The sequence below is a fragment of the Penicillium rubens genome, assembly GCF_028828025.1.
Source record: "Penicillium rubens strain IBT 27055 chromosome Unknown utg000003l_segment0_segment0, whole genome shotgun sequence".
Classification (NCBI taxonomy): domain Eukaryota; kingdom Fungi; phylum Ascomycota; class Eurotiomycetes; order Eurotiales; family Aspergillaceae; genus Penicillium; species Penicillium rubens.
This window is the reverse complement of record NW_026890601.1, coordinates 5,551,827-5,565,655: the sequence shown is the minus strand read 5'-3', so window position 1 is coordinate 5,565,655 and position 13,829 is coordinate 5,551,827. Positions and strand designations below refer to the sequence as shown.

The window sequence follows — 13,829 nt, the reverse complement described above, 5'->3', positions numbered from 1 at the left end:
TTGATAGTTGCAATTGTTTTATATGACTTCAAAAGCGCTGTGGTGGATATCTATTCCTGCACCAAAATGAGAACCCCCGAATGCTATCAAGTCACATCAATGCTACAACTTATCATATTCCCCCCAGTTATCCCACCTCTTCGCACCATCTCCCTCGGGTAATTTAAACCAAGACGCCTTCTCACTAAGAAAGATATGATGACTTGGCGGCGGGATCTGTGTCTTCCCCTCATTGAGTGTTCCTGCGGCGATTGCGATACTCTTCAGATCACTATGCTGGAGCATACTTAGAGTCGAACCGCATTTAGGACAGAAGGTACGCTTCGAAACGTTGGTTGACTGCCGTTCTCTGGGATTGACAAGCCATCGGATATCGTCAGTTGCAAAGAATGCCCAGGTTTGATAGGGTGCGCCAGCTTGTTTGCGGCAAGTTGTGCAGTGGCAGTTGACCAGGCAGGTTGGGGGAGTAGAGGCCGTGTAACTGATATAGTGACAAGCGCAGCTACCGGAGGCCATTGTCGATAGATAGTAATGGAATGTATAGAGAGTTGGAAATTGTGGGATGTGAGAGGTAAAGATATTAGCCGCCCTGACATCATGTGGGGTAGCTCTGCATCTATATCCACCTGGGCATCTACGAAACGGACATGGAAATTGGCATGGAAATGGTCAAGATGGACGTTTTCCTCCATTATATACGTATGTAGGGCATTATGTATGTATCTATGCAGGCTGATTTAAAATCCGCCCGGAGTGTACAACATCTGGGCTACAAGTTGGAAATCCATACATACCTAGGTAGTCCCCTCATCCCCACTTGAATATCGGGCTAAATTTCTTGTTGATTTCAAAGCATTCAACTTCCATCACTTGCGTTGCTTCACTTCTCTGTTTAGGCAATATTTCCCCTCCCGTTGTTCCAATATGACTCCCAAGGTTTTCTTGTAAGTCGTCATGTTGTCCACACCTGGTAAACCGAGTATTCCATCTGATAAATTTCTACAGGACTGGCGTAACTGGCTACATCGGCGGTGACGGCCTGTTTGCCATTGCCAGCGCTCATCCTGACTGGCAGTTTTCAGCCCTTGTCCGTAGCGAGGAAAAGTCCACACAGGTGATCAGTAGATACCCGCAGATTCGGACTGTGGTCGGCGATTTAGACTCGTCCGAGTTGATTGAAGAGGAAGTCAAGAACGCAGACATCGTCTTCCGTATGCTTATTCCGCGCCATGTACCAAGTTATCACGTTACTAACAACATATACCCAGACTTCGCTGATTGCGATCATGTTGCCGCAGCCAAGGCCATCGCCAAGGGCGCTCAGCACCATACTCCCGAGCGTCCATTATGGCTGATCCACACCTCCGGCACTGGTATCTTGACAGTTGAGGACCAGCGTGCTGGCACATACGGCATTGAGCGACCTAAGGAGTACAACGACTGGGAGGGCGTCAGTGAGCTGGTCAACCTTCCATCAGACGCCTTCCACCGTAACGTGGATGAGATTATCATCGGAGCTGGTCAGCAGAACTCGGCCAGTGTGAAGGTCGCAGTCGTATGCCCACCTACCATTTACGGTCCTGGCCGTGGCCCTGGTAACACGAAGAGTATCCAAGCCTACTTGCTCAGCGCTGCGGTGCTGAAGCGCAAGCAGGGCTTTTTGGTTGGAAAAGGCGAGAACGTCTGGCACCAGGTCCACGTCCAGGATCTGAGTAATGTCTACCTGGCTCTGGGCGAGGCAGCCTCAGTGGGAGGCGGCAAGGCTACCTGGAATAATGAGGGTTACTACCTCGCTGAAAATGGGTCCTTTGTATGGGGCGATATCGAGCGTGCCGTTGCACAGTCTGCTTTTGATAAGAAACTTATTGCTTCTCCCGATGTTGAGTCTCTCGATGGCGCTCAGACGACTGAGGTACTTCCTGTTGGAATCTATGCCTGGGGCTCGAACTCTCGTGGCAACTCGATCCGTGCACACAAGCTATTTGGTTGGACTCCCCAGAAGCCTAAGTTGATTGATCTTATTCCTGAGATCGTTGAGGGTGAGGCTAAGGCTCTTGGCTTGTTGTGAAAGGCGAGTTTTTTTTTCCGTTAATTTGTGAGAAGACCATATGATACAAATTTATTAAGTAGCCCATTATTTTGTGCTGCTTTCAAATTAGAGGATAAATAGGTTCTATTGCAATGAAGCATTGGTTTTGTCTGTTCTATATTCGGGAATGCATCATGTATACAAAGCATACATATTGCCCAGCGGTGTTTGGAGAACTTTGAGATATCTGAGATATTATTGCTCACCATTAAAATTTTTCAATGGTGAGCACCCTTCCCAATCAATAGCAAGAACAATAGAAGTTGTGATTGATTGAGGTAGTAAATGAGAGTGAATAACTGAATATATCATTGACACCTCAGGCACCCATTGACATCTTGGTACGCAGCGGTATAACGGCCAGGGTTCAAAACTCGCTTTTTGGGGGTGTTGATGCCTGAATGCCTCACTTTGAAACGGCAGAAAAATTAAGATACCTGAATTACTATTACATATGCCTTAATAAGCAAAGTACGCTGTTTCTGCTGACGTTATAGGGTTATTATAAAATGAAGCCTTTTGCTCCCATACAAATCCATACATCTCCATTTTTGGGGAGGTTTACCCTCTCCAGCATGAAAATGAAGCCTTTTTCTCCCATACAAATCCATACATCTCCATTTTTGGGATGGTTTACCCTCTCCATATATGAAAATGAAGCCTTTTGCTCCCATACAAATCCATATATCTCCATTTTTGGGGAGGTTTACCCTCTCCAGCATGAAAATGAAGCCTTTTTCTCCCATACAAATCCATACATCTCCATTTTTGGGATGGTTTACCCTCTCTATATATGAAAATGAAGCCTTTTGCTCCTATACAAATCCATGCATCTCCCATTTTTGGGATGGTTTACTCTCTCTATATATGAAAATGAAGCCTTTTTCTCCCATACAAATGCATATATCTCCCACTTTTGGAGAGGTTTACCCTCTCTAGCATAAAAATGAAGCTTTTTTTTTTTAATTCCTACTTACAAATCCATATATCTATCTAACCCTCCGTCTCCGATGGCTCCGCCGAGGTGTTGTAACTGGAGATCTAGCCCGCTTCCGCCTTACCGGCTCTGCTCTCACTGGCTCTGCTCTCACTGGCTCTGCTCTCACTGGCTCTGCTCTCACTGGCTCTGCGTCCACTGGCTCTGCGTCCACTAGTGCTGGACTTGGTGTAGTTACATAGAAAGGGGCCTTATCCTCCTATGGATTAGCCTCGAATGAATACGTATCTTTATACCGCTTCACAACCACATGGAGCTTCGCCTTCCGACCTGGAAGTCTATCAACAAGCTCCTTCATAGTACCGTTAAAGGAATCATCCACTCCCGATATCTATCGAGGACTATATTTCCCCTTCGCGTACTATATCTCCTTAGTAAAGTAGCATTTGTCCGTCTACCCTAGACTGAAATCAACGATACTCGGTAGCGCTATAATAAAGTAATCCCTTGTAAAGCTGTCGATATTCAAGACCGTTTGTTTAGGACGAAGGTTAACGGAAACTGAAGCTATAAAAGTAATAATTAGCTTTTGCTTCTAGATTATATAGGAAATACATACTATCCGGAATTGGATTTGTCTCTCCTAGTTTCTCCTGGAGATAGAAAATCACTATCATAGTGATTTGTTTACTCGCCTCTTTAGCGGCTTTCCGAGCTTCCTCTGCCTCCTTAAACTTCTTAGTATAAGCAAGGCGGTTTCCGCTGACTGTATTGCTCCGGAGGTCAGCGAACCGAGTGCTTGTGTACTGGGCTCGTGTAGGTGAAGGCCCCGCTAACGAAGGCCCCGCTGACGAAGGTATTGCTGACGAAGGTATTGCCGGCGTTATAGGTGCTACTAAGGAAGTAGGTGTAGGAGTTGTAGAGTCGAACTCCCGTAAGAGGGTCCTAAAAGCCTCTTGTGCTGTATCTAACAAATACATATTGGTAGAGAGTATATCAAATGTGTAGATAAATAAAAATGTGGAAGAACTTAATAGATAAAAGAACCTGGATAGAGAATGCTTTAATTTAGATAGTATTTTAATTTTAACGATGTTTTTAACCGAGACATCTATAGATAGATTTATATACTAGGCTAATTTGTAATATTAAATACATTTTCTACCCTTCCGAGATATACTCCTAATACTCCTCTTTATCAAATATCTCCGAGACATTCTCTCCCAATTCATCCACTGTATGCTCCTTATTAGGATCCCACTTAGCTGCACCTATTAGCTTTATACAAACGTCGAGTATCGGATCTTAGCCCGAGGCCTAATGCCTATATGCTCGCTCCCGTAGCTTTATATATACCGCTTTAAATGGAGACTTAGAGTCACTAGTAAACCGAAGATCCGGATTTATAGGGTTAAACGGTATCCCTATAAGCTCTTCTCCAATTTCAACTAGCTACTAGTGACACTATATAAATGTGGGCGGTGGAAGGTATTCATTAGGATCCTATTCCTATATATTATCTTGAAGCCTTTTTAAGAGCTGTGCTTAGTCTGATACTAGATCTTGGTCAATCTCACACTTAAAGTCCTTCGTATCCCCTTTCGGTAAGTGAAAGTTTATTGCTGGCTTTCCTAGGACTAGATGTTCTTAGCGAGTATAGAGCTGGATAGGGTGGGTATTCCAATTCTCGGTGTATGATTTAACTCGCTTCCGTATAGTTTCTATATAGACTGTAAGAAGAGATACTTGATCAGGAATACTATCTTTTGTAAAGTAGTTTTCGTGTGCTAGGCGGCGAAAAAAGCGCTTCTTTTAAATTAGTATAGAATTAAATTAAATATTAAGTTATAGTGCACTTATATAGAAGAGCCTAGTGGTTGCCCTTGATAACATCCCCCACTATGCCTCAATACGCTGGTTATTAACACTTCTTCCATATATCCAGCAGTCTTTAGGTTTGACAGAGGGATTAGCTTAGCGACGAAGCTTATAGTGGCTATTAGCTAAAAGAACAGTCTCTACACCTCGATCAGATCGGAATTTCCTTAGTTAAAACCCTCTTTCTTAGAAAGCATTAGTGGCTTAGCGTAAAACGCTAACCGCAGTGCGAGCGGTTATACCAACGTATATCTAGACAATATAACGAGAGTATCTGTCAATTGTGGCATAGATCTCAATACCGAAAGGTTCGAGCTTTATATATCCGTCAATATGCCATACATCGTTTGGTCCTAGGGATATATAGTTTATCCGTTCGCGCCGTGAACCTAGAAGCCGGCTTTGTACATCTTAAGGCCGAAGGAGACGCTACGCAAGCTCAATTTGGGCCCTAAAGTAGGTTAGTATAGGATAGAGAATTGGAGTATAGAGAATTGGAGTATAGAGAATTAGAGTAGAGCACTTACTCTATATAAAATAGCCCTATAGAACGAATATAGCGATATAGAGTACGGTAGCTAAAGTCCTCAACCTCACTAATAATATTCTCACAGATAAGAATGGCTTGGAGATCGTCAAATTGTTGCTGTCGCTAATTAGGGGAGAGACGAAGCTTAATATTAAGGTCCGCTCGAATCCTTCTGATAGTCCTCTCCGATGAAGGTCTGCCGTCTGCGGCGAGAATTCGAAGAATTTCGCTTGTGTTAAACCGAGATACAAGTGCTTTAACACGATCTTGAATCTCTACCCTAGGGGTAAGAGTAAGATCATGGCGTATAGGCGGTTTCTAGTAACTAAGAGATCTCTGTAGGGTACTACGACTAATTACGATGTTGTATCGTTCTTCGAGGATAGCGCGGATGTCTGCATATGTGGTGTTCTGGCTGATGAGATCGAGTATCTCTTCTTTATAGGGCTCTAGATCAATACGCGGGCGCGGCATAGTTCATATATAGAGTAGTGTATAGGGAATAAACATTTGTAGGATGATAGCTTGCAAAATGGGAAGTTTTAATATAGACTAGTAATCGATCGGGACTAGTTATTCCGCGCCGGAGAGAGAGAGTCGGTAAACCATCCCAAAAATGGGAGATGCATGCATTTGTATGGGGGAAAAAAGCTTCATTTTCATGCTGGAGAGAGAGAGAGAGAGAGTAAACCATCCCAAAAATGGGAGATGCATGCATTTGTATGGGAGAAAAAGGCTTCATTTTCATGCTGGAGAGGGTAAACCTCCCCAAAAATGGAGATGCATGGATTTGTATGGGAGCAAAAGGCTTCATGTTTATATGAATGTTTACAATACATTGTATAGAGCGGTGTAAAAGGCGGTACTCATTAAGGCATCCAGGCATCAAGATCCCCTAGTAAAAAGAGTTTTGAACCCTGGCCGTTATACCGCTGCGTAATCTTGGGGTCCAACCAAGCTTTGACCATCAGCATCTTCTATCTTCACCTTACACGCCTTTGACTTCTTTGCCGCCTACTTTCAACGAACGATCCTTGCTGGTAAGTTTGCTATGCGCGTTATTTGTCTTCTTCCTTTACTCCGCTTAATTCGCTGCAAGCACTGACATACATTCCTCCGGGCTCCTACAGAAACGACTGCATGAGTTGCAACCTTTCAGCGCCTCGTTCCACCGTCATAACCCCTCGCGTCTAACCCGGCTACCTATCATGGCGCCTGGGTACGGGCATGGTGGCAAGCGGAAACGCATTGATCGCTCGTGGTCCGGCGAGCCAGGGAGCAATGACCTGCGACCTTCACCCCATCGCCCTGGCACCCTCAACATGGCACATCATCCTACCAACCCCGGACACCAATCCCCCACTCCCCGAGAGCAAAATGACACGCGTGACAGATCTCGCCGACAATCGCATCGCAGCCGGGCTGGTTCCCGCCGTGGATCCAACGATGGTCAGAATTTTTCGAATTCGCAGCATAGAGAACCGAACGCCATGTCTCCTCCCGCAATAAACCAGCCCAGAGAGCCTGCCGAACCCGCGTCGTACAATGGCGACTCAACCACGTCGCGACCTACCCCTTCCCCCGCGCCGAATACCCCTGCTTCACAGCCGCAACCTAACCCGCCGTCTCGAGCTGGCTCGGAGACTATCACCCGCCCTCCCTCTCTCCCACCCCCGCCTTATGATTACGAATTTGTGACCGATAATGCTGTTGAGGAATGGACTTCAGCGGGCAAGCAAAAAGTAGTCGAAGAAGGGAAGGCGGCTCGCGTGCAACAGGATCTGGCTCGGCTTGCATCTGTCTACCAGGAGCTTATTCGCTCCGCCATCTATGGTCGACTACAACCATCAAATGCAGGAAATGCTGTCAAAGAGATCATGGGAGAAGAATCTGCGTCCCAGGATGTGGATATGGAGGCCGACACTGGAAAGCCTACGATTCAAGGAATCGATCCACGATCCTTGTTCCTCGATACACTTTCCATCGTGACTGATGCTGATACCTCGAACCCGGCTCTCAAACCACTTGTCTTCGCGACAGATATTGATCCTTCTTTGATGCGTCTTCAACTTGAGACCCCGTTGTTGCAGGCTCTGGGCTTGGTTCGCGAAACCTTCGCGCGAATGGGAATTCGCAAGCAGACCAACCTCCTCTACCGACAGTCGAACTACAATCTTCTCCGGGAAGAATCGGAGGGATACTCAAAACTGATCACCGAGCTATTCACCACAAGCAACAATGAACCGCCCTCGAGCGAGGTGGTCGAGGATACATTTGAAAGAGTCAAGGCTATGATTGGCGCATTTGATATGGATGTTGGCCGTGTGCTAGACGTCACGCTGGATGTGTTTGCTGCAGTTCTTGTCAAGCAATACCGTTTCTTCGTGAAGCTCCTGCGAGTTAGCTCCTGGTGGCCGAAGGAAGACATCTTCCACAACCTAGCGCAAAGCCATTGCCACTCCGGCATTCCGAATTGGGCACTTCCTGGATCAACTGGGTGGGTCACAACGGATGAGGAGCGGTCCACTACCATGCGCGCGAATGAGGAGCGCGATAGCCAATTCTGGGATCGAGTAAGGGAAATCGGACTTCAAGCCTTCTTTGAGATCGGCCGAAAACCGATCTCAGAGGAGGAAAGGCAACGAAGTCTTTCAGAAACTAATGGTTTATCCTTTGAAGAAGACGCCACACGATCATGGCTTGAAGAGACTGGCACTCTACCCCCAAAGGGCAATCGGGTTGCAGCACAGTTGCTTGGTTTCAAGTTGCGATTCTATTCTTCTTCAGCTCGAACCAAAGCCGATGTTCTCCCCGATAACCTCATTTACCTTGCTGCCCTCCTCATCAAAGTTGGCTTCATCTCTCTGCGTGACCTTTACGCTCACCTCTGGCGATCTGACGACACCATGGAGATTTTGAAGACTGAGAAAATGGCAGAGAAAGCTGAAAGAGTGAAGGCTGGCCGACCGGGTGGCGGAATCAATGCTCTGATGATGGCCGGCGCTTTGTCGGACGACACAGTTCCCCCTTCTCGCTTGCGCGACGAGCCGCGAGTGGCGACCCCTGGTAAAGACCAAGAGTCCGACATGGGCACACCCAAAACGGAAAACGAGTTACCGGACCCATCCGACCAGAAAGTACTGCTCCTCAAGAGTCTCCTCGCCATTGGTGCCATTCCCGAATCCCTTTTCGTCATCAGCAAGTTCCCCTGGTTGATGGAGGCTTACCCCGAGCTTCCCGAGTTCATCCACCGCATACTCCATCACTCTTTGAACAAGGTCTATACCCAGTTCCGACCATTGGCATCTACCGGTGACTTCCCCGGAGCTCAATATATAGTGACCTCCGATCAAACCAGTGCGAAGGGGCAGGTTGGACTTACACCCCCACCTGCGAGACGAGTTCTGCGATGGGCTCAACTGGATAAGGAAGACACTAACGACGGCACCGACTATCGATTCTACTGGGATGACTGGGCCGATAACATCCCCATTTGTCAGTCTGTCGATGATGTTTTTGCTCTTTGCTCGTCTTTCCTCAACCTTTCTGGTCACAAGATTGGACAAGATGCGAGCCTTTTGGCGAAGCTTGTACGCATTGGCAAAGGAAGCTTGGTCCAAGACGGATCCGAGGAGAACAGAACACGCTGGCGCGATCTTTGCAAGCGTCTTCTCCTACCCGCTGTCAGTCTAACAAAAGCAAATCCTGGTGTGGTCAATGAAGTCTTTGATCTCATCAGCTTCTTCCCCCGAGATGTGCGATACAACATGTACGCAGAGTGGTACTCAGGACAGACGTCCCGGCTGCCAGACATCAAGGAGGCCTTCGACCAGGCTAGGGCGGAGACCAAGGACACCCTCAAACGACTCAGCAAGACAAATATCCGACCCATGGCCCGTGCATTGGCCAAGATTGCTTACGCCAATCCCGGAATCGTCATTAATGTCGCCATGAGCCAAATTGAGTCGTATGAAAACCTTATCGAAGTTGTGGTTGAATGCGCGCGCTATTTTACTTACCTTGGCTATGACATCCTATCTTGGTCTCTCATCAATTCCCTTGGCCAGAAAGGAAGAAGCCGAGTCCAGGAAGGTGGACTATTGACTAGTCGATGGTTGAACGCCCTCTCCACATTCGCCGGTCGAACTTACAAACGGTACTCTGTGATGGACCCTACCCCAGTCCTCCAGTATGTGGTGGAGCAACTGCGGCACAACAACTCGACCGATCTGATTGTGCTAGAGCAACTGATCAGGTCAATGGCTGGCATCATCTCAGACAACGACTTCAATGACGCTCAAATCCAGGCCATGGCCGGTGGTGATGTTCTCCAATCCCAGACCATCTTGCAACTACTAGATAAGCGTCATGAGTCCAGGACCACCTCAAAACGGTTGGTCCATTCATTGACCCACACCAGACTCGCCGGTCAGCTGTTGGTTGCCATTGCCCAAGAACGACTGACTTGTGTGTACAATGAAACTTCTTCGGAGCTCAAACTGCTCGGAAATATTTTTGACGAGATCCACCGCATTCTCACCCAATACCTTGACCTGCTTCGCAGCAATCTCTCGGTTGACGATTTCGATTCCTTCGTTCCAGACTTCTCATCCCTCGTCACGGAGTTTGGGATTCAGCCCGAAATCGCCTTCTGGATTCGGCGGCCCAGCATCGCCCGGAAAATCACAGACATCGAAGAATCAAGACAAGAAAAAGAACGTTCAGCTTCTGCGCCGAAGTCGAACGGCGACAAGATGGACACTGCCGAGGACGAAGAAGCGCCTTCGAAGTCCGAAGACGCTCCGGCAGACAGTGCCATGGATGTCGATAAGGACGAAACCGCAATTACGACTCCGATGGAAGGACCCGATGCTATGCCCGTTCCTGCGATCAATGCTGAACCATTGGCAGCCAACCCCGTCATGCAAGATTTGATCGACAACGTCAAAACTGCTCTTCCTGCCGAAACATGGGAGACTGTCGGCGCACACTTCTATGCAACATTCTGGCAGCTTGCCCTTTATGATGTTCATATCCCGCAGAAATCCTACGAGGATGAAATTGATAGACTCAAACGGCGGGTTGTCTCTATCAACAGTGATCGATCTGATATTAGCATGGCGGGCACGGCGCGAAAGGAGCAACTGAAGCGCCAGGTTACTCAGCTACAGGAACGCATTCTGGATGAGAATAAGAATCACCTGAAGGCATATGGGCAGACGCGCTCTCGGTTGCAGAAAGAGAAAGATAAGTGGTTCGCCGGCATGCGCCTCAAGCATGACGCTCTCAACGTTGCTCTGTTGGAGCAATGCTTCATTCCTAGGCTCCTCTTGTCCCCTCTTGATGCCTTTTTCTCCTTCAAGATGTTAAAGTTCCTGCACAGCTCTGGAACCCCCAACTTCCGGACAGCTGGTCTCCTCGATCAGCTTTTCCGCGAGCAGAGACTCACTGCTCTCATCTTCTTGTGCACATCCAAAGAGGCGGACAATCTTGGCCGTTTCTTGAACGAGCTTTTGCGTGATCTTACTAGGTGGCATGCCGACAAGGCAGTTTACGAGAAAGAGGCATTCGGTGCCAAGAGAGACCTTCCTGGCTTCGCCAAAAATGTCGATCGGGAAGGTGTGGCAGCGATGTTCTTGGAATTCGAAGACTTCCGCCGTCTGTTGTACAAATGGCACCGTTTATTTTCCAATGCGCTGAGGAGCTGTCTCAACAGTGGCGAATACATGCATATTCGAAACGCAATTAGTGTGCTCAAGGCTGTTGTGAAGCATTTCCCTGCTGTGAACTGGATTGGTCGCGACATCTTGAACTGCGTTGACCACCTGAGCAAGAACGATGAGCGAGACGATGTGAAAATTCCCGCCGCGTCTTTGATCGGTGACCTCAACCGGCGTGAGAAGCAGTGGATGCTGCCACAGGCTTTCTATTTTGTGGCAACTCAGCCTGGTTCTCAGACATCTGCCGACGCAGTCGGAAAACCCGGGACCCCGCAACGTTCTGCCACACCCTTGAATGCCTCAGCCCCAGAGTTTAACCCCGTTGGATCCTCAGTGTAAGTGACAACCTTGACCACCTCGATGTGCTCAGAGTGACTAATCTTTCCATCATCATCAGGTCCGATAGTATTTCCAAGCAGGAACAGTCTGGCAAGGCTGAAGTCGAGGATGGTGAAATCGAGGATGCGAAAATGACCGATGTGGGTACAGGGAAGGTTGGTGAAGCCAAGCCAACCAGAACACCCTCTCAGGCCGGATCTACCACGCCTTCCGTGGTCACTGGGGATACCGGCCAAGACGCTACATCCGGTGAACAACCCCGTGTGCGATCTCGACCAACTTCTCGTGCCCCCACTTCGTCCCGCCAGCCTGATATTCCCAAAAGACCTGATATTCGTCAACAAGTTCATCCTCCCGTTCGTCCCCCGCCGCGACACAGCGACGGAAGACTCCCCCCGCGCCCTGAAGGATTGGATGATCGACGAGAGAGACATCCCGACTTTGGACCCCGCGGTCGTCATGGTGGTCCTGATCATAACCGCTCCTTTGATGGTTCTTTAGGCGATGTTCGAGGACGTCTCAATGAGCATCTCAACGATCGTGATCGCGACTTCCCCATAAGACCTCCACCTGACGATCTCATGCGTGGACCACCTCGCGATGCTCGTTCTACTCGCGAGAATGGCTGGCCTATGGATAGGCCTGGCCGCATGCGTGGACCCGGACCCAATGATTCGTTCCATGGACGCGACCCCTCTGGGCGGGGAGAGCTCCTGCCTGACCCCATTGACCGACCAGTCGATATTCCTCGGCGTGGAGACCCATCAAGGCCAGAGAGACCAGAGAAAGATGATCGGAGGCCCTATCCGCCACGCCCTCTATCGCCACCTAGACCTGCTGACCTGCCAAACCGACCCGACCGATTCCCTCCGCCCGATGATCGCAGATCTGGCGGATTCCCTTCGTCCTCCCGCATCGATGATCTTCCCCGGGCCCCTCGCACGGATCGACAAGCTGATCACAGGGACACTGCACCAGGTCCTGATATGACTCATGGTCGACTTCGGCAGCCGGAACCTCCATCTGAGATTCCTGCAGGCCCTCGAAGACGCGGTGGACGCAATATTCCTGGACAGGCACCTCCAATGCTCAGCTCGAGCAATGCTACATTGCCCACTCCGGAACGCCAGACACCTACTGGCCCTGCCCGACAAAGTGGGCGTGGGGCACCTGAGCAACCCGCTGTTCCAACACAACCCGTGGGCTCGAGTAGTGCCCCAGGTGTCCATCCGGACCGCCTCCGGAATCTTGTCAATGAACCTGCAGCCCCCGCTGCTGCTCCCTCGGGTCCTCGCGGATTAGGCCCACAACAACCACCTCGAGGACCCTCTGCCCAGTCTGGGCAGTCTGGACCGCCTGGACAAGGCTTCGGCGGGGAACGTGGCCGTGGCGATAAACGTTTCGCAGGCCTTAATAATATGCTCCAGCAGTCTGGTGGTGGCGGTGGTGACCGGGGTGGGAACCCTCCGCCTGTTCGCGGCAGAGGTGCCAATCGCCCATCAAGCAACATGGAGGCACCATCGCCTCAGCCAGCAAATCGACCACCCATGGGCCCCGCAGGACCCCAAGAAGACCTACCCCGCAACCGTCCCAACGGTGGCCGAGGTGGTGACCTGATTGATGATATCGTTCCCGACACGGGTCGCTCTGGGCCGACTGGCAATCGCAGCCGTGAAATGGAACCTACTCGCGAGAAGGAGGCTGAGCGCCGTGATGGTAGCAGTAGCGGTCGCAATCGACGTGATGGCCGTCGAAATGACCGGGAACGCAGTCGCCGCAGCGATGTAGGAAGTGGTGGAGGCCGTGACGAGAAGGGCGCTGGCGAACCCCGTGAGACCCTGCGCCGGGTTCAGAGCTCACGCGAAGAGATGCGACGTCGAGACCGACGTGATCGCCCGGATGGACCGTCGGAAATGAGTGGTCCAGCACCTAGTAGCAGTGAGCCCCATGAGGCTGAAGGCCGTTTGCGCCCCCCGTCCTCCATGGATGCACCGCCACCACCACCTCCCCCTCCACCTCCCCCGATGCCGGATGGAAACGAGCGTCGTTTCAATTCTGGCGACCGGGGTAGCCGGTCGGACAATCGGGATCGCGAGCGCGAGCGCCGTGGCGACCGACGTGACCGGGATCACCAGCGCGAGGGTGGCAGCGGTTCTGGAGGCTCTGGGCACCGTAAGCGTGGTCGACAGGGCCCTGACGATGGCCCTGACGGTGGACGCGGCATGAGAATGGGAAATGATAACAAACGTCCTCGTCGAGGAGCGTGATTTTCACCATTCACCATGATACCCTATTGAAAGGAATGGGACTTTTGCTTTTTTTTTTTTTTTTTATGTT

General features: G+C 49.8%; 3 protein-coding genes across 3 annotated transcripts; 2 read left to right on the top strand and 1 right to left on the bottom strand.

Moving 5' to 3' along the window:
* Nucleotides 1-102: 102 nt before the first annotated feature.
* N7525_008342 (GFA family protein) lies at nucleotides 103-516 on the bottom strand (the record flags this gene model as incomplete). The annotated part of the gene is made up of 1 exon (XM_002568775.1): nucleotides 103-516. The coding sequence occupies one exon, from the start codon at nucleotides 514-516 to the stop codon at nucleotides 103-105; it is 414 nt and encodes a 137-aa protein (XP_002568821.1).
* Nucleotides 517-924: 408 nt separating this feature from the next.
* Nucleotides 925-2,068, top strand: N7525_008341 (putative nucleoside-diphosphate-sugar epimerase; the record flags this gene model as incomplete). Its single annotated transcript, XM_002568774.1, has 3 exons — nucleotides 925-944; nucleotides 1,006-1,211; nucleotides 1,269-2,068. 3 exons carry the CDS (start codon nucleotides 925-927, stop codon nucleotides 2,066-2,068), a joined length of 1,026 nt encoding a protein of 341 aa, XP_002568820.1.
* A 4,573-nt stretch (nucleotides 2,069-6,641) lies between these two features.
* On the top strand, nucleotides 6,642-13,759 carry N7525_008340 (putative THO complex component (Rlr1); the record flags this gene model as incomplete). The annotated part of the gene is made up of 2 exons (XM_002568773.1): nucleotides 6,642-11,488; nucleotides 11,551-13,759. 2 exons carry the CDS (start codon nucleotides 6,642-6,644, stop codon nucleotides 13,757-13,759), a joined length of 7,056 nt encoding a protein of 2,351 aa, XP_002568819.1.
* Between the last annotated feature and the right edge of the window lie 70 nt (nucleotides 13,760-13,829).